This window comes from Neolamprologus multifasciatus, chromosome 13 (assembly GCF_963576455.1).
Source record: "Neolamprologus multifasciatus chromosome 13, fNeoMul1.2, whole genome shotgun sequence".
In the NCBI taxonomy this organism is placed as follows: Eukaryota; Metazoa; Chordata; class Actinopteri; order Cichliformes; family Cichlidae; genus Neolamprologus; species Neolamprologus multifasciatus.
The window spans coordinates 4,545,509-4,567,103 of NC_140451.1; the positions used below are offsets into that span (position 1 = coordinate 4,545,509).

The 21,595-nt window shown below is 39.3% G+C and overlaps 2 protein-coding genes across 2 annotated transcripts in view; both read right to left on the reverse strand.

The window, feature by feature from the left end:
- Window positions 1-728, reverse strand: part of ltbp1 (latent transforming growth factor beta binding protein 1) — a 133,821-nt gene extending 133,093 nt beyond the window's left edge. Inside the window, exon 1 of the mRNA XM_085183135.1 lies at window positions 577-728. Coding sequence (XP_085039261.1) covers window positions 577-713 — 137 coding nt within the window. The 5' untranslated portion in view covers window positions 714-728. The remainder of the gene's footprint in view (window positions 1-576) is intronic.
- Window positions 729-8,245: 7,517 nt separating this feature from the next.
- ttc27 (tetratricopeptide repeat domain 27) overlaps window positions 8,246-21,595 on the reverse strand; it is an 86,346-nt gene continuing 72,996 nt past the window's right edge. Inside the window, 4 exon segments of the mRNA XM_085183139.1 lie at window positions 8,246-8,621; window positions 9,546-9,646; window positions 13,417-13,528; window positions 16,085-16,282. Coding sequence (XP_085039265.1) covers window positions 8,496-8,621; window positions 9,546-9,646; window positions 13,417-13,528; window positions 16,085-16,282 — 537 coding nt within the window. The 3' untranslated portion in view covers window positions 8,246-8,495.

Here is a 21,595-nt window from a genome sequence, read left to right on the forward strand (position 1 = left end):
ACAATTATTTCCAGTTGACCAGAAAATAGATATATCACACGTGCATATTAGAGTGAGAGAGCACATTTTCACATAAATGTTAACGATGTTTCAACACTTTACAAAAAAACCCCACAAACTACTCACCCATCAAAACTTGATCTTTTGGGCCTCCTGCTCAACAAAGCCATTAACAACAGTTCTCTAGTGCAAATTCCTGGCGATACATACATGCTCCCTCCTTTGTTGAATACAACTTTTGTTTGATTGCCAAACATAATTTATAATGCCACTCTGCTTACGAACTACTCTGTAAGAGCTTGCCAAAAAAGCAAATTGTTAAATAATTGTTGTCAACATGTTCACGCGCATTTTCCACCAAATACAAAGAGGAATGCCAGGAAGAACAACTAATGTACTTCCCAGCATGTCCCACATCCCTCACCTCTACCCCCGCCATCAAAACCTTTCACAAGGTCGCCTATTTTAAATTAGTTCAATGGAAAATGATGTTGAGGATATATCTGCAAAGGATGTGCACTCCTCGAAAAAACAAACAGCATGCATGCTTTTAAAGGAATTAAGGAATTGACCGACCTCCACACTTGCCTGTTATAAATCCAATAGAACACCTCTGGGATGTTAATATTTGGTCTATCCGACACCACCAGGCTGCATCTCCAATTGCTCAGGAGTTCACTGATGTCTGAGTCTAAATATGGGAGGAGAACCATGTAATGACACAACCATTTGTTGTCTCATTAGGCTAATGCCCCGATGTTGTCAGTCATGCATACAAATGTGTGGGGGCCGTACAAACTGCTCAGTACCATTATGAGTGGCTGCAATGAAATTTCTAGACAAAGGACTAGTGTAAAAAAAATTTTTTACTTTGGGTTTCGAGATGTCTTTGAATTTGGCTCTCTGTAGGCTGACCATTTTTATTTCCATCAAACAATATGCCCCCCTTTCATTTGTAACATTATCGTGAGATCTGATATGTTTTCAAATTGTCCCTTTAATTTTTTTGCTTAAAAAGTAAATGGACAGTGTGTTTCTTCATTCATCAGTTATCCAACCAGGTTGGCTGTGGTGGAGCCTATTTCCTCTGATCGGCAAATCATTCAACACTGCCAAATCTCCATACATGCCAGCCTTGATGACCTTGGCTACATTGAAACCATCAATTTGCATATGTTTGTGTAGGTTCTCAGGCCATGGTAGTTAAAATCCAGTTGATGAGAATTTGTATGATACCTCCATCATACTGGATTTCTTTTACAAGATTTTACTTCTAATCTGAAGTTCAGTTATATAATGTAATTATAATTAGGTATTTCTGATGGTCAGGGCATAAACAAGAACTAGAAAAGTTGTAGTCTATTGATTACTAGATAGTGGGAAGAGGGTGGGATTAAATAAGCTTATGCTTCTTTCTGCTCCTTTTTGAACATGAAAGTTGTTGTTTTGGTTTTTTTGTTGTTGTGGTTGCTTGTTTTGCTTTGTTTGTCTCTTTTTAATTCTATGTTATTGTACTTTTTTAACATGTTCAAAATAAAGATTCAATTCAAATTCAATTCAAAACACTGACTCAAAATCATGGGCAAGTCCCATGATTTTGAGTCACTGTTCCATTTTGTGAGTTTGTTTAGGACATGTGGGGTGAGGTGTGAGTGGAACAGTTGTTAGCACTGTTGCCCAATAGCAAGAAGGTCCTGGATTCAAATCCACCATCTGGCCAAAGAATTATCCGTGTGAAATTTGTGTGTTGTCCCCATGGGCTCCTCCCACAGTCCACAGAAATCCAGTTAACTGGGTTAGGCTAATTGGTGATTCTAAATGGCCCATGGGTGCATTGGTCAGTAAGACTGGAAGAAAGATCTACTGTATTTAAAAAAAAAAAGAAAGAAAAAAAAAGAATCTAGTCTATTTGAAACCTGTAAAGTATATATTACAACCTTTTAATTAAAACATAGGTTTACAATCAATCAAGTTAACTGTGTCTTCCCGCTAACTTTTGTTGAAAATGGGATTTATGTAATGCTGAGCAGGTTATCTCAAGTATGTGGCTTATTTTGGTGACACTGTTGAGCTAATGTGATTAAATTATAAATATATTGTGATTAAACTATCATGCATTGGTGTGTAGGGCTGTTATATGCCTTATGGGGATACTGCTGACACACGACAATTTGTTGTGTTTAAATATCAATCTTTTAGCCTGTGACAAAGTGGATGAGCAGTTGTAATACTCTCCACTTGTCCAGAAGTGCTGACGTTTTGCACATTATGCACATTATTCTCTCTGTCTTTTTATTTGCTATCATTTGCTATTGTCAAATTAACATTGCTGCACTTACTATCCTGGCTTTGTTTGTGTAAGCTTCCTGTTGCTGGCAAAACAAACTTTCAGCAAATTAAAGCAAATGCTGGAGCCCTGGAGGACGGGGCTATGGCTCCCCACAACTCTAGCAGATCATTACCTTTTAAAAACAAGCGCGCTCATGCTCACAGGTGTACACACGGGTGCTCACAGACACAAACTACACCCTTTTTGGCTCCTACCTCAAAGCACACTGTGCGCTGTCGATTCTACGTGCTGCACAATAATATTCAATATTTAGTTTTATATTCACATAGATCATCGCGGTGATGTTGTTTATTATATTGCTTTTTTTTTGCTTGTTTTCTCTTTTTTCTTTCTCAACAGGTGATTGATATATGTATTTTTTGTCTGTTTGTTTTGTTTTTTGCTCTTGACCACAGTTCCTCTTCCCCGCTGTTTTTCTTTCCCTATACCTCTCTTTCTTTCCCCCAGTCATGTCTGTCCCATGTGTAGCAAGTGAAAATAAAATAAAATAAACAATAAAAGCAAAGGTGAATCAAATAGACCAATACGACAAGGCTGTAAATCCGTTGGGCATCTTTCTTTGCCTTTAGACAATAATTCTGATGGCAAAAGAACCAAACAGGACAGGCGGGAAGAAAAAGGATATGAAGGGATTTGCAAAATATTTTTTCTTATATAGAGCCATTTAGTTGCGTAAATGTGTTAATCAGAAGAGTGGGGAGCTTTAGGTAATTCATTCAGTTGTGTTGAGTTTTAAATTCTAGCTAGTGGTACTGGCTAGACTAACTGAAGGGAAATTGATTGATTTAAAGTCTCTGCTTGATTCAGATGAGGTGGTGAGCTGTGTTACCAAATCCATGTGTTGTTGAGTTTTGTTAATTAAGTTCATTCAGGGGAAGTTTTGTTAAGTTTCACATATGTGAAACTTGTGTATCTTACATATATATATATATATATATATATATATATATATATATATATATATATATATATACACACATGTGTATATATATATATGATGGAGGTATCATATAATCACATAGGAGAAGAATAAAAAGCCTGATGACCTTCTCTACAAAAACAGTTAAACGTTATGATTGAATCATACTTATTATTACTTATTACATACTTATTATTGTTATTAATCTCTGTCTCTGTTCCACAGCACGTCTTTATCCTGTCTTCCTTCTCTCTCCCCAACTGGTCGCAGCAGATGGCCCCGCCCCTCCCTGAGCCTGGTTTTGCCGGAGGTTTCTTCCTGTTAAAAGGGAGTTTTTCCTCCCCGCTGTCGCCAAAGTGCTTGCTCATAGGGGGTCATATGACTGTTGGGTTTTTCTCTGTATGTATTATTGTAGGGTCAACCTTAAAAAATAAAGTGCCTTGAGGCGACTGTTGTTGTGATTTGCCACATATAAATAAAATTGAATTGAATAAAAAAAAAAAAAGAATTACAGTTTTTCAATGTACGTATGCTACTGTAATTCTAAATTGCTTATAATGCAACTATTTAATTCTATTAATTTTATCTACTTTATATTGTATTGCTTTTTTAAACATCTGTTCTTTTCAGTTATCGGCTTGTTTAATAATTAGTGAAGCAATTCGAACTGCACTAGCTTGAATGAAGGGTTCTGTACAAAAAAGTTTTAGAACTTTTCTGAATCATTAATTAAACATGATACAAAAGACACAGAACAATAATATCACTACACTGGATCAAATTGCAATTTAATATTTAGTAGAAAAACACCATATAAGAACCAGTTGATTTACACGACTTCAAGAAAACAATACCTTCTGGGATGCTGCAAACATTTGTTTTTCAAGTGCAAGTGACAGATTTTGTTGTTGCTTCTTTTGAGAAGAGATTTTGTCAAACTGAAATAATATCCTTGCCGCATGAACTAAAGTGTGAGGTAATGGGAGTTTTGTGAATGGTGACATCAGCTTTGCAGCCCCTGCTGAGAAATATTAGGAATTCTGGGAGCGTAAGTCTGGCACGAAACAATCAAACTTGTGTTTTCTTTTATCAAAGCTGTCCTTTGGGTGATGACAGAACAGCAGCAAATCACTCTTGTGGACTTTATCTAATAATAGCATTTGGTAAATTTACAATCATATTAGGAAGATTAGTCACCAGTGCTGAGAGATCCTGTGGGTGTGATATAATGTGGTCATGAATGATGATCCAGAGCTTAAAATAGGTCATTTCTTCTTGCCATTTTTATTTAATAACTGGAGTGAGGCTGGAAATGTGGATTCAAACATGAGTATTAGCTCAGAGAATTTACCATGAAGGCAACTGTCAAAGTGCAATCATCAACATTTTACATTGTCACAGTGCTCCACTCCCTCATGCGAGATCATCCATTTATAGGGGCCTTTAAGTCCTTATCGCTGTGGTAACACTTTCAAAACAGAGGTTCTGGCTCTTGTGACAAATGGGCAGAGAAAAATAAAACACAAGCTCCAATACAGTGAAAAAAGAAGGGAGATAAAAAACCTGAGCAATGTCAAGGTCATTTTCCTTCTAGTTGAGGTAGCAAATTGTGGTCTCCTCCCTGTATGAACTGCAGGGAAATGGGATGCGTGCGTGTGTGTGTGCTCACCATGTCGGATGAGTTGGGAAATGATCTCGCAGAGCATCAGAGCGTGGCTCATGGTTTTTAATAGCCTTTTTATAACTTAGCTCTCGAACACCACCTCCACTCATTGTGTTCTGAGTACTAAACTTAGATAGTTAGGAGATTAAGGGGAAAGGTAAGTCTTCTTCCCTAGTATACAATTTTTCTTTATGCAACCAATTCTTTAAGAGATAAGACTTTGTGTTAGGAATCAATTTCATTTAAATATTCATGAAGGACAAAAAAAGTCAATCATTTTGAGTTATTCTAGAAAGAACTCAGACTACAGCTACAATATCAAAACAACTCCGATTTAATAAAACATTCTGCTTGGATGTTTTTTAATTGCTGCCATTTATGTATCTATCACTTTGTTGCTGACATAAGCACCTTAATAGCAGCCTCGCCTTTCTTAATATGAGTCACTGTACTGTTGTGCTACTGTTGTGCCTTTTGGATCATTTTTAATGTAAATGTATAGAAAATAATTTGACTTCAGCTTTGATGTGTACATTTATAGAACTTTACTAATCTGTTAGTTACTATTGTATAAAGCGCTTTGAGTGCTCGAGTAGAAAAGCGCTCTATAAACAGTATTTTCCATTTACCAATTAGCATGTAAAGTTTATGTATGCAAGTTGTTAAGCTGGTGGCAGTTTATAAAGTAGCACACCACTATCTCATACAAATCTAGTCTTAGCAACTATTTGGATACATACGTGTATTATTGGCTGAAAGGGAAAGACTAGACAAACACCAATACATTTGTTTGTTTATTCCAGGCTGGTTAAGATCAGTGCCATTTCCTAGTTGACTAAAATTATTTTAGCACAACTAGAGCTAGATTGGCTTCCCTTCATTTATTCAAAATCCTGCTCCTCACATACAAGGTCTTGAATAACCAGCCCCCATCTTATCTTAATGACCTTATACAGTGGGGCAAAAAAGTATTTAGTCAGCCACCGATTGTGCAAGTTCCCCCACTTAAAATGATGACAGAGGTCAGTAATTTGCACCAGAGGTACACTTCAACTGTGAGAGACAGAATGTGAAAAAAAAATCCATGAATTCACATGGTAGGATTTGTAAAGAATTTATTCGTAAATCAGGGTGGAAAATAAGTATTTGGTCACCTCAAACAAGGAAAATCCCTGGCTCTCACAGACCTGTAACGTCTTCTGTAAGAAGCTTTTCTGTCCCCCACTCGTTACCTGTATGAATGGCACCTGTTTGACCTCATCATCTGTATAAAAGACACCTGTCCACAGCCTCAACCAGTCAGACTCCAAACTCCGCCATGGCCAAGACCAAAGAGCTTTCGAAGGACACCAGGAAAAGAATTGTAGACCTGCACCAGACTGGGAAGAGTGAATCTACAATAGGCAAGCAGCTTGGTGTGAAAAAATCAACTGTGGGAGCAATCATCAGAAAATGGAAGACATACAAGACCACTGATAATCTCCCTCGATCTGGGGCTCCACGCAAGATCTCATCCCGTGGGGTCAAAATGATCATGAGAACGGTGAGCAAAGATCCCAGAACCACACGGGGGGACCTGGTGAATGACCTGCAGAGAGCTGGGACCAAAGTAACAAAGGTCACCATCAGTAACACACTACAACGGCAGGGAATCAAATCCCGCAGTGCCAGACGTGTTCCGCTGCTGAAGCCAGTGCATGTCCAGGCCCATCTGAAGTTTGCCAGAGAGCACATGGATGATACAGCAGAGGATTGGGAGAATGTCATGTGGTCAGATGAAACCAAAGTAGAACTTTTTGGTATAAACTCAACTCGTCGTGTTTGGAGGAAGAAGAATACTGAGTTGCATCCCAAGAACACCATACCTACTGTGAAGCATGGGGGTGGAAACATCATGCTATGGGGCTGTTTTTCTGCCAAGGGGACAGGACGACTGATCCGTGTTAAGGACAGAATGAATGGGGCCAAGTATCGTGAGATTTTGAGCCAAAACCTCCTTCCATCAGTGAGAACTTTGAAGATGAAATGAGGCTGGGTCTTCCAACATGACAATGATCCAAAACACACCGCCCGGGCAACAAAGGAGTGGCTCCGTAAGAAGCATTTGAAAGTCCTGGAGTGGCCTAGCCAGTCTCCAGACCTCAACCCCATAGAAAATCTGTGGCGGGAGTTGAAAGTCCGTGTTGCTCGGCGACAGCCCCAAAACATCACTGCTCTTGAGAAGATCTGCATGGAGGAATGGGCCAAAATACCAGCTACTGTGTGTGCAAACCTGGTAAAGACCTATAGTAAACGTTTGACCTCTGTTATTGCCAACAAAGGTTATGTTACAAAGTATTGAGTTGTATTTTTGTTATTGACCAAATACTTATTTTCCACCCTGATTTACGAATAAATTCTTTACAAATCCTACCATGTGAATTCATGGATTTTTTTTTCACATTCTGTCTCTCACAGTTGAAGTGTACCTCTGGTGCAAATTACTGACCTCTGTCATCATTTTAAGTGGGGGAACTTGCACAATCGGTGGCTGACTAAATACTTTTTTGCCCCACTGTAGTATCATATCGCCCCATTAGTGCACTTCCCTCTCGGACTGCGGATTTACTTCAGATGAGGTAGGGCTGGATCAGGAGACCCTGAATCCTTCCTTATTTATGCTGCAATAGGTGTAGCCTGCTGGGGAATCAGTCACCTCTCTGCACTGAATCATTACTTGTTATTAATCTCTGGCTCTCTTCACAGCATGTCGTTGTCCTGTCTTCCTCCGCTCACCCAAACTGGTCGTGGTGGACGGCCATCCCTCCCTGAGGCTGGTTCTGTGGAGGTTTCTTCCTGTTAAAAGGGAGTTTTTCTTTCCCACTGTCGTGTTTCCCGGTGCTTGCTGATAGGGGGTATAAATAAAATGAAACTGAACTAAATAGGTATATAAAAAAGAAAGAGCCCAGATTTAAGATTTTTAGAGTATGCATCTTGAAATATGTCCGACAAAGAAGTTGGAATAGAGGCTCGATTTTTCTTCCATGTTCTGTTCTGCAGAAATGACCACAATGGGTACAGTAACCTACTGTACCAATCACATTTTTACAATCTAGGCCTATTTTTTTTTACTACATTTACATGTGTCTCTTCAGTGGATGAGAGAGGGATCTAAATATTTATAGATACAGACGACCTAAAGCTGCATCCTGTCCCGAGAGCCTATTCTGTATGGATGCAGCTTCAAAATCTGTCAACTGATCACTTTGTTTATCACAGATAAAGGTGATTTTATCACTTCATTTACAACAAAAAAATTCAAAGCAAGCATTCAAATTTTTAACATTGTATTTTAAGATGCCATCCAGTGAGTGTTTACATTTCAAAGTGGACATAAAGGTATAAAAATAGGATTACTAATTCAGTCCTTTAGCTTTCTTTATTTAACAGGTTCAGTAATACACTGTGATGATAAATGCAGGTGTAGAGCTGGTTTGGGTCTTTATTACTGAGTCTTACTGAGGACCCCTGAGAACCAAAGGTTCTCTCTTTTGCCACAAAAGGGGCATATTAGAGATGGATGGTCACTGTGACTGGTTACGCAGCTTCCCACTCAGATCTTGCAGCTCAGTGATGACTTGCTCCACAGCAGTAACGCCGTCCTGCAGTTCAGCATGGATCCTCCCTGTGCCCACGTCTGTGTGGATTTGCTGGAAGACGATATACAGTGGAAGAGTCAATTATAAAGTCATTAATGTTAACTTATACCACTGAGAAGAACAACTTAACAACCCAAATGCCTATGTCTATAAATCTTCACGTCTGACGTTTGTCTTGATCGCCTGCTGGATGAGTTTGTTCAGGCAGAACAGATGATTTGAATGGTGTCACAACCAGGTAAAGATTTTGTGTCAGGCTGCATGCTGACAACATCTGCATGAGCATGTGCTGCCATCGTCACTTACTGAGTGAAGACCACGAGCTAAAGAGGTTCCAGACTTATTGTTATTTTGCAGTTTAAAATAATCTTTATTTATCTTATACTAGGCCTTGATGCAACCATTGACTTCACCCTGAATCTGATGAAAGTCATTTAGTCTTGCCCCCTTTAAGGTCTGCATTTCTTCAAGCCAACTTTTCTTCTGATTGGTTGCCCATGGTGAAGTTTGCTCATAGCCAAAGCTGTACACCTAGAATGACCATATAAGGATACCCAGTCTTACTAACATCATGGAGAGCCAAGAACAGAAGGAAAATGAATCAGTGATCATAGCACTCCTGAACCTAAGCTTTTACTTATATGGATGGTATGAAAATTTACTTATCTTTTAATATCAGCGTCTAATATTGGTATACAATATACATTAAATGTCCGTAAACAAAGGGAAATGCAAAATAGGTGCAAACAAGGTTTAGTGTTTAATTTTTCAGGGCAGGTCAGAAGTACTTGACAAGCAGTAGGAACAACCTGAAAACATCACTGAAAGAGGTCCTATAGGAGCAAATGCTACAGTAAGAACACACACAGTCGGACAGGCTAAACTCAATCCTCCTCCTAGTTCCTGAGCAGGAAAACTGTCTATAAAGTGAGGCAGATATCTGCTTCGTGCTAAGTGGGGGTCTCTAAATGTTACCTTGGCTTTGGTGGCCAGACTCCTGAGACTGAGGCGTGTAGAGGAGAGTATCTGAAGAGCTTCTGTTGGATTACTCTTCTTCACACTGCAACTGAGTGCCACTGTGATGCAGAGAAAGAGAGACTTAGAGAATGCAGGGAAAAGCTTCTGCATCTAAGCACAGAAGCAGCATTTAGAAAGTCAGAAATGAGATTTATTACCATAGTAGTTAATTCTTTGGGACAACCGTGCACAAGCGCAAATATCAAATATAAGAATCCTAAAGGTGTCTTCCAAAACCCTCAAAAGTGTTGCATTTCATTGCTTGTGTGAGCTGTTTCACTGGAGTGTGTTTGGACCACTTTGGAACCCACAAGTCCCCAACATGGAGGGGAGATTAAAGGGATTAGAAAGAGTTCAACCAAGACCTGTAGTCAAGTAACAGCAACACATTTTCTAAACTCACTAGGAAGTACTATTTTGCTATCTTTTCTATAAGCCCTCTCCATTTATTCTTCTGTCTTCAAACAAAAGCAAAATCTAATCCTACAGATGGTAACACTTGAGTTATTCTCCATTTCAGATTGATTGGGCATTTCTACTGTATGACAGTGTCCAGCTCATTATTTGGTGAATGTTTACCTCTATTTGAGTGTTTCATAGAGTGTGTATGTAATCAACTCCTAACCTTTTAGTACTTTGGGGAATCCTAGCAGTGGGAATGAGAATCAACACCTCCAAATCTGAGGCCATGGTCCTCAGCTGGAAAATGGTGGATTCCCCACCCCGGGTCAGAGACGAGTTCCTGCCCCAAGTGGAGCAATTTAAATATCTTGGGGTCTTGTTGACGAGTGACGGGAACAGATGAATTGGTGCTGCGGCTGCAGTGATGCGGATGTTGTACTGGTCCAGTTTGGGGAAGAGAGCGCTTAGTGTAAAAGCGAAGATCTCAATTTACTAGTCGATCTATATCCCTACCCTCACATATGCCCACGAGCCGTGACTGAAAGAACGTGATCGTGGATACAAGCGGTGGAAATGGGCTTTGTCCGAAGGGTGTCTGGCCTCTCCCTTAGTGATAGGGTGAGGAATTAGGGGCTCAGAGCAGATCCACTCTGCTTAGGTTGCTGCCCCTGCGACCTGGCCACAGATAGTGGAAGAAGATAGATGGTTGGAATCAGTTGGACTTAGGCTGTATAGCTTCTGCTTAAACATAAAAACATCTGGTTGATAAAACTCTTGATCACCTCCCTGATTAAAGCTGTTGTTGTTCAGTGGTTCAGTTTGGACGCTTTCATTTAACAGTAATTGTTCCACCCCTTTTCCATTAGTGGACACTATAAGAATTTATGCTAGACAATTTCAGGGGTTTTTCCTTGAAATTTAAATTTTTTATATCATTGACTTCTAGTTACAGCTTCTATATCTTTTTTAAATTTCACACATTTTAAATCAGGTCAGGGGGGAGATCCCAGCATGTCCAACTATGAGATTAGGTACCAATCCCAAAGAACAGGTAATGCATCGAACGCACTGAATGCTTCTCCACCTAAAAGAGAAGCTCATGACAAAGATCTGGTCCTCCATGCCCAACTGCCAATACTACATGAAGTAACAGGCCCCTTAGAACTCATACTACCATATCACCTCAATACAACACTTTACTCTCAGTTTACTTGTGAGAGCAAAAAACTATATTAATGTGGAGTTTTGTAACACTATCAGTTTTACGTGGGTGAAAATCACCTGACATTAGTGTTTTAGGGTTAACAGTAGAATGTGAGGTAGAGGCTTCAAGTTTCTCTGTGGAACCAGTGCCCAGTTTGTATTTGGGAGACAAACTGGGCACTTACATTTTTTTTAAAGCTTATTGGCAAGAATAGATTAGGTGACCCTGAACGCTTACCCAATACATCACAAAAGTATTCTCAGCACTTTACTTGTTTGTCATTTTGTCATGTAAGGGAGGTGATCAAGAGTTTTATCAACCAGATGTTGATGCATGTTATGATGCAAGCCTCAAGTCTAACTATTTTTGAACAGGTTCATCCATTCTTCTTTGCAGAACCTCTCAAGCTGCATCAGGTTAGATGCAGAGCGTCATTGCACAGCCATTTTCAGATCGCTCCAGATATGATCACTTGGGTCGGGGCTCTGGCCGGGCCACTCAAGGAATGTTCAGAGTGGTCCTGAAGCCACTCCACTGTTATCTTGGCTGTGTGCTCTTGGTATATAAACCTTCGGCCAAGTCCGGCCTAGTGAGCACTCTGGAGCAGGTTATCATCAAGGCTCTCTGTACATGACTGCATTAATTTTTCCCTTGATCTCACATCCTCACAGCATGTGGATGTGTGCCAGCGATGGTATTGGCCAGATGATGAGCCCAATTTCCTTGAGAGAGGACACTTTGCATTTAGGCCAAAGAGTTCACTCGTTGTGGCCAGGTGGGGCAGTGCCAGGAAGCCTAGCAGGGCAGCTGGGTCTGATCAGGCTCCCTATATCAGGCGGTCACTGAGTTGAAAAGCTGCACAGCACCCCAAAAACTAAAAACACTAAGTAAAAAGTCACCAATCCCGCAATATTGTGTACGTGAATTAAAACTGAATGTATTTGTATTTTGAAATAAGGGTGTAACCTGACAAAATGTGGAACAAGTGTTGTGGATACTTTCCAGATGCACTGCATATATAATTTACCCTTTTGGTATTTGGAATAATTCATTTGCTGTTTTTTATCTTAGATGATGTAAGGGTTCCTCTTTTAGATAATAAAACATTGTAAGTAAGTAAAATTTATTTATACAGCACTTTTTAAAACAGGAAGTTATTTGAAAGTGCTTCACAAGGGAATAAAAGCATATCAAACGAAAAATAAAACACTATAAAGAGGGTATAATAGCATATCCACTAAAACAGTATACTACACATGAATATTACCTAAAGGTCTCTCTAAACAGATGTGTTTTGAGTTGTTTTTTAAAAGTAGCTACAGAGTTGATGGTGCGTAGCGGAGGAGGTAAACTGTTCCATAATATTCGAGCCAATGTTTGAAAAGCGGGATCCCCCTTCGTTTTCAAACGGGTCCATGGAATGGTTAGAAGACCACTATCAGTGGATCTAAGGATCTGGTTTGGAGAGTAGGGTTGGAGAAGCTCAGTGATATAAGTGGGGGCCTCACCTTGTAGGGACATGAATGTAAAAGTGAGGATTTTAAACTGATATCTATACTCAACCGGAAGCCAGTGCAAGGATTTTAACACAGGGGTGATATGGGAGAATTTTGGTTTGAACATTGGTTTGAAGAGAGCTTGCAGATGAGCAGATGGTACTGCTGGTAGAATCAGATGATCAGAAGTACCTCTGTAATGCTGCATCACAGACAGCATACAAAAAACCCACAGACTATATGTAGCATGAGGCATTGATCGTTATTATTATTATATTGAATACAAATATTAACTAAACTAATGTAGACTTATGTACAAAAATCCAGTCTTATCAACTGACAATCAAATCTAACACACAAGTATTTAAAAGTATTTGAAGTATTTAAAAGTGAAGGGATTTGAATTGTGTTTTAAAGAACACAAACATCACACCCAGGAACATGACTAACATTAGTTGAGGGAGGAAGGATAAACTGATGGAGAATGCAAACACATTTAATACCTCACAGCATTATTATTCTTTTTTCAAAGTCACTTCTGATTGCCTCTCCAGTGTTTAACTCTATGCATCTGTCTTACTGTAATGAAAACATCAAAGGTTTGAGGAGATTATCATCTAAACTGTAATCAGAGATATCGCTTTTCCATCTCATCGCCATCCTTTCATCTTCTCTGTTCCTCTGAGAAATGGCTATGAGGGCATACAGAGCTGGGTGGTGAGCTAACCTTCTCCCATGTGGACAGCTTGTTTGATCACCTCCTTGAAGAGAGCAGGTTCTTTCTCCCAACCGCCTCCCTGAACCTCACAGCGATGGGCCTTGGACAGGAACTGCAGTGCCTGGAAAAACAAAACAAAACACAGAAGCTGCAGTACCATTCTGGTAGTCAAATGCAGCCCCCACTTTTACCCTTGACTTGTTTTAAATTTCCAAAGAAGGAGACTGTTGGAAACCAAAAGTCAAACAAGAGTGAATAATTGATGGTGATTCACTGAGGAGTGCTCAAGGAATAGAGGATTTATAAGAGACCTTCTGTTAGCCAAATATCCACTGGATCATTAGGCATCCAAACCTACAAACGGGTGTTTTCAAAGCCATCTATTGCCACTTTGTGTGGCTCAACTAAATACACGATTCAAGCAGCAAAGTTAAACAACAGGGATTACACTACAAATTTGACTTGTGAGGCCATCATGGTAACATTTTTCCACCACATGCTTATGAGGTTTGTAAATGTTATTTTAATGTTCAAATGTGTTTTATGCGCTATATGACATCAGTCAGTGGCATTCTGTTAGTACAAGGAGCCTTGTATTATTTCATTTTGTAAAACAAAATAAATTTAAGTATAAATAAAAATTTTAAAAACGCTCCACACCAGTCTGCATCTATCCTTCATATTACTCTGATCTTGTGGCATGAATGTAAAGGACAACAGGCTATTGTTGCTGAACGTTGCGCGTGTTTCATACTGATATATACTGTGGCAGTCTCCATTTATGGGTGTGTTCATCTCACTTTGTTAATGACTGGAACTGGACAAACTGAGAGAGCAGTAGCTTTTTTCTAATGATTTGCACATACACGCCACACAATGCTCAAGCCTTTTAATTTAGCTCATTTTTTTGATTAATGTACATTTCAAAATCAAGATTTAGCCTGTTTCTGAGCTCAGCAACAACCTTTCCCCCCCCCAGAGATCTGTGGTCCTTAAAAGATTAAACGATTGACATATGATTTAAAGAATAAGAATTTACAATTCTTTAGTCAGGAAGGAGTGCAGAAAGCTGAAGATGTCTAAGCAGAGTGCTGAAAGGCACAAATGTAATTCAATACAATGTATAAATTTATAAGTTCATCTCTGAATGTTTGTAAAGCATTCCCACGTTAAGCTTAACAACCGATATATGGAGCGTCTGCCTCTTCTCTCTTCCTCCCTCTCCTGCTGCTACTTCAAACGTGAAACTGATCAATGATCAGCTGATCGGCTTTTCTGTCGCGAGTCTGTCTCTCTTCTTTGTTTTTGGCCCACTTCTCACCAGAAAGAGGAAACCAGCGGCTGAACAACAGCAGCACTATTAAGCTTGATAAGCTGTTGTTAGAATTGATTTATTATTACTTTCTACACCAGGATCTTTTTCTACGTAGCTGACGGCTGGTAACTGTGCAGGGGCGGATCTAGCAAAGTGTAGCCAGGGGGGCCGATAGGGCATGAACAGGGAAAAGGGGGCACAAAGACATACTTTTCTTTCTTATTCTCATTTAAAATGTCTAGCTTTTAATAAATAATTATCCGAATCTTACAGCCAAAGTTTTAATCTGATGAAAAATGTATAGAAGTCCATTACTGTATATAGTAACTATTAAGTCTAATATACCCTAGTAAGCTATAGTACTTTTTCCTTTGGGAAGGTACCATCTGTGCAGTCTGCAGTTCTGTAGAAGAAAGAATGTTGAATCTATTTAATTATTCTTGAAAAATCAATTATTTCTGGGCATTTTTTTCACACTGCATCAAATTAAAGTTGATTACGTCGATTCAGCATCACGAGGTGGAGGGTGGGGGATGGTTCCCTATTTTTTATTTTTCTGCTGGGAGTTTTATAACCCTATTAGTTGGGTTGCTTACTCTTTAAAATACCAAAATAGGGAGGATGGATCAGGTTTAAGTTTATTAGATTGATCAGTTTTGCTGAACTATGAAATATTTTGGGTGCAGTGTATTTTTTGCATACAGGTATAACAGAATAGCTTTAGTGTTTTGTTTTGTTTTTTTAACTTGAGTATGAACTAATACAAAAAGCAGCAAGATATTAAAAAAACAGTTTTATTGATTAAAAAACACACTATATCGGATTCATATCGGTATCGGCCGATATCCAAATTTATGATATCGGTATCGGACATAAAAAAGTGGTATCGTGCCATCTCTAATTTATACAGCACCAAATCACAACAACAGTTGCCTCGAGGTGTTTTATAATGTAAGCAAAAGACAGTACATTAATAGAAAGAAAAACAAATGGTATGTTTTAATTTGATCAAATTTATCTAAGATGATGACAAATGTTTGTGTTGAGGATTATCTTTCTGTAAAAGTCACCGCACACCACTGATTTAAGTGCATTTAGTTTTTATTAATGTTTTGGTGCCTTTACTTTGGTTTTTTATATAAACAAGTGCCAGATGAAAATGAGCTTGTATGTGAAGTTGTTTCCTGCGGATTTCTGCATTACCTGTTAGGAAACAAACCCTTTGGAATCACATGCTTTGAATGAAGAGCTGGTCTGACCCTTTGTATAGTTGTAAAGTGGAAACTGGCAGATCCAAGACTTGTTAGAATAAAAAAACAACAAAAACAAACAAACAAAGACATGCGAGTGCATGTTACTGACCTTGTCGTCGTTTTCTGGGTTGGAGCTGTGGCCGTCACCATACAGCAGGGCATACTGTCGCCATATCTCAGCGTCACTGCTGTGGCGAGAACTGACCCGACCTAGGAGCTCCTTCAGTTTGGACTGGAGGGCTCCTGCCTGCTCACCTTGGCTGTCTGTCAAGTTCTCAACAACTGCTTTCACCAAGATCTGCAGAATCTGATGGGAAAAAAACAAGTTTAAACATCATCATGGAAGATCTGATTTACTGATTTAAATGTGTTGCTGCAACCTTAATCACTGTTAATCCAACCAGCAACGTTGCTCAAGACCATTAAAACTCCAATGACTGAGAGGCTGGATGGAAAATAATGGGCTTGTGGGAAATGCGGTTTTCAGTTTTTATTTTTAAACTTGAATTTTGATGGTATTACAGAAGTCTTTAAATAAATAATCTGCTCATGTCTTAATGGTAATTATGCCAGTTTGCCACAGTTAGTACAGTTATTAGTACAATAAATAAATAATACAGTCAAAAAATAAATAAATGAAAAACAAATAACACAAGGAAGAAAACTTCAGCATGTAATACTTAAGCTTACTATTGGAACACAGATGAGTAATCAGAGGCCAATTGCACCAATAGAGTTTTGGTCTGATCATAAACTAAGCCAATCATAACTTTTTAAGTCATTCTAAGTCTGTTGCAACATCTAGGTTTAAGCCGCCTTCTTGGTATGAGTGGGTGTAAATCTTATGGCTAGCCAGGAGCCAAAGTTAAAATTAGTACCGACATTAGGCATCACATGTTGACTTTACAACAAGCAAACTTTTAGGTGGTAAGGACAAAAAGCCATCAGCTGGACATATACAAACATGAGGAGATTAAAGGTTTCAATAGCTGTCATGGTCAGGTCCCATCTTATCTTAAACACTTTTATAATACCGTATCAACCCATTAGAGCACTTTGCTCTGAGACTGCAGGCTTACTTATGAGTATATAAAAGGAGAATGTTCCTTTTCTGTGGAAGCAGTTTGGATTCAGGAGACAGACACCTTCTTTACTTTTAAGATTACGGTAGGCTTAAAATGCTCCTTTTGTTAAATAGTTAGGGTTGGATGAGGTGACCCTGAATCCTCCATCAGTTACTTTGCAATAAACTTGGTGGTGGCTACCATGGAAGATATGATTTACTGATTTGTGTTGCCGTACCCGTTAATCACCGTTAATGTACCGGAACCACTTTGCATGTAGGGCCTTTACCTTACAATAATAAGAGCGTTGAGGTGAATGTTTGGGGCTTTCTAGATAAAAACTGACTTGAAATTGATTAAGCCTGGTTCTGTCGCAGATTTCTTGCTTTTAAAAGGAATTAAGATTCATGTTGAAGTGTCAGGGTGTGAAATTAGGTGGAAAAGTACTAATTTCTGTGTTGAGAGAAAACAAGAATAACAGGCAAAAAGTTTCTAGGAAGTTCATTTCAAGTTCTATCCAAAAATGGAAAAGAAAATCTCCTCCCTGTGAACAGTAACTGTAAGGAAATGAATGCATGTGCAACTATAGCCACCATTTAACCCCATGAAGCGCATTCTGCTGTAGATTTCTTGCTGTTGAAAGAGAGTGTTTCCTTTCCAGTATCAAGTGCTTGCTTATAGGCATTTTGTCTAATTGTTGGGGTTTTCTCTGTATTATACAGGGTCTTTACCATCCATTCGCTTCCACTGATCTTTTTCAGGGTCGCGGGGAGCGCTGGGGCCTATCCCAGCTGTCATAGGGCGAAAGGCGGGGTACACCCTGGACAGGTCGCCAGTCTGTCGCAGGGCCAACACACAGAGACAGACAACCATCCGCGCTCATATTCACACCTATGGGCAATTTAGAATAATCAATTAACCTATCCCCACAATATAAAGGGCCTTGAGGCAACGGTTGCTTTGGTTTGTTGCTGTATGAATAAAACTAAAATTAAAATCAACTGTCTGATATATCTCTCTGACCTTACTGAAGCACCATCTCTGCACTGTAGTTTGTGTTGCACCACAACTCAGCCCCTGATTTTTTTAAGCTGACAAAATTGTATTTAATTTTGAATTTTTATTTCTTTGTACAGTGTGACTCAATGTGTTGTCCTGTCATGAGCCTGGCAGAGTCTAATGCATAACTTTATGCTAACCTTACCGGAACAAATGCATAGCATTTCCTTTATCCGTTTCCCTGTGATTGGCACTCGTAAGCTTCGTAAGCATCAGGTGTCAGATCATATTCTCAAAAATGTTCTGAAACCCAGCAGCAGAAACCCTGACTGGCATTATTCTCATCCATGGACATGTGGAGATTTTCCAAGTTTTCCACCTCAGTGGGCAACAGAGGAGTGAGTGCAGTGTCAGCATCAGTCTGAAGATATTTTGTCTTTCTGGTCATTCATTTGTCATTTCTGCCTCATTCCCCTGAGTCTTATCTACCATTTGCTTTCGTTATGATTGACTTTGAGTTCTAATAAATATGGCTCACTATCAAAATGTAATGACTTGTGGCTATAATAGAACCTAGGTCACAATAACTGGACCATGTTCTGGATTCGAACCCCGACCTGTTAATAGAATTTGACAGACCATTTCTCATATTGACAGTAACATTACTTTAATCTACACAGCCTTTTGTCTTTACAGACACTGTGTCCCCTCAGGAAACACACAAACCAACCGTGTACATTATAATTCATCCCAGAGGAACCAGGGATCGAACCACCAACCTTCCGATCAGTAGACGACCTGGTCTAGGTCCTGAGCTACAGCCACCCCATATGAGAACAGAAAACTCCACAGTGGGACAAGGTGCAGAAGTAAGTCGTGGAAACAGACAAAGAGAAAAGAGGAGCTGATGCTCTGCTGATTCACTCGTGAAATGTAATTAATAAGAAAGAAAAAAAGGAAAATATATTTTCATTATTTTTTAAATTAAGTACTTTATTAAAGGCACCTGTTAAAAAAAAACTTTTATTTTTGAATAATAATAATTATTATTACTGGAGTACCCTCCAGGTCACTGTTAACATTAAATTAATAACAATTAATATTAATTAAATATTAATTAATAGTAAACATTGTTGACATGCTGTTGAATTTGAACTTTTTTTGTTGTTTGTTTGACAGTCAGCAGCTAACTGTTCAGACACTGATACAAGTGGAAGGCTACTTCAAAAATACAGTGCACTGAATTATAAAAGCACCTTTGTCTGAGAAAATGTTCTCTAACTGGACCTCCTTAAAAATTTCCTTGCATATCCACGTAGAGCAATCCACCATTACATTTAGCTGTGGTTTTTCTATAAAGTCAGCTTCAAAGATGGAAACAAGCCACATTTAACAGATGAAAATGCAGCATGGTCAGGCCAGCCAGCAAGCACCCCTTCACTCCCTGATAAAATACCTTCTCTGAATGCCATCTTATTTCGGGGTGATCGTGGCTCAAGAGTTGGCAGTTCGTCTTGTAATCAGAAGGTTGCCGGTTCGAGCCCCGGCTTGGACAGTCTCGGTCGTTGTGTCCTTGGGCAAGACACTTCATCCGTTGCCTACTGGTGGGGGTCAGAGGGCCCGGTGGCGCCAGTGTCTGGCAGCCTCGCCTCTGTCAGTGCGCCCCAGGGCAGCTGTGGCTACAATGTAGCTGCCATCACCAGTGTGTGAACATATGGATGACTGAATGTGTAAAGCGCTTTGGGGTCCTTAGGGACTAAGTAAAGAGCTATACAAATACAGGCCATTTATTTCTGCCATCTACCAGTTCCCCAACCCCCACCAGTTAGTGAACCATCTGCCAGATTGCACTGCAGTCACAATTAAGATAAATCAACTGCAAGGCTATGGAGCAGAGACTGTAACATCATGTTAGACATCCTGCAAAACACCTCAGAGGTGTGCTGACGGAAACATCCTCTACATCTGTTCAAACTCCAACACACAAAGTGTGATTTTAAGAGGCTAATCTGTAGTTCAGTCCGTTTGATGGGATTTTCCAGTGAATTCTTGTGAATGTGGCAGTGCAAGTACATCTGTAAGTATTAGTTTTGTATTTTGGTATTTATCACTCGGGTGAAAAGTGATATTTAAAGGAAAAAACTGAATGAATCGATTAAGATTCCTGTTGAAGTGTCAGGGTGTTAAATTAGGTGGAAAAGTACTAATTTCTGTGTTGAGAGAAAACAAGAAAAACATGGATACCAGGCAAAGAGTTTCTAGGAAGTTCATTTCTACCCCAAAATGGAAAAGAAAAAAATCTCCTCCCTGTGCATAGTAACTGTAAGGACATGAATGCATGTGCGTCTATATCCCCTATTTAACCCCATGAGGCACAAAAGCTGAGCCATGTGACCACCAGCTCCTCTGTCAGTAGCCCTTTCCACATTCCATAGGACAGCAATCCTTGGTGGCCCCTCCCACCTTCTGAGCCTGCGATGAAAAACTCACACAAAAAGCACATAAAATGAAATAAGGCAAAAACGTTACTTCTAAATTTGTTACTGTGATCTAATAAAATTAACATATTCTGTCACCACCAGTTATGCAAAGCAGCATTTTAAGGTGAATCGAAGTAAAAACAGACGGGTAAAAATAGAACAGCTATTTAAAGTACAGACTTTCAAGCTTTGACAGACTTTTCGGTGATGAACCCAGGGGACAGTACTACATTTTATTAAAGTAGTCATGTAAAAATATTTAATCATCTCATACACACCAGCACACACTGGCCTGGCTGTTGCAAATCGGCATTCAACATTGCTAGTGCTGTTGAAGTGACCCAGTCCAAAGTCAGCGGCACCTTGATGATGATCTGCACGAGTCTGACATCTACATTATACAAAATACAGAAGACTGCAACATCATCCATTGGTTTCTGAACTTTACCCTTAAAGCCTTATTTGTTTTTATTATTCAAATGTTTTTATTACATAAAAAGCACATTAAAGCCAGAAGTTGAAAATGCCACAAATGAAGAAGGATGGCTGTCAGAAGCTACTCTTAAGGAAGGGGAACAATCAGGACAGGCAGGTGTATGCTAGATTACACAGGAACTGGACTGAATATCAAAAGCACAGGTCATATGGAATAATGAATCCAAATTGGAAATTTTCAAATCACTGTAAATATGTACAGATGAGGTCAGGAGAGCATTATAAGAGTGAGTGTTAGATTGTATTGTTTATTGTCATTTATGCTTAGAAATATTTAACCATATATGCTTAGAGGTGTATAATCGATTGTGTAGTGATAGGATGTGTGATCCTTAATAGTCTGCAAAGGCTTTGTGTGCATTCCAGAGTGTTCTGGCATTCACACCCACATTCTGGGAGCATGGGAGAGGTCGTACCTTCTCTTATTGTTTTATGGTAGGATAAACGCGTCTATATCTGTTTTAGGCTAAGTGCCTTTTGTTTAGATGAACTGCTGGACTTCCAAACCAGCAGGTTTAGGGAAGTCATTTATGGGGTCACACTCTGACCCCCCCCACACACACACACACACACAAGCGTGCA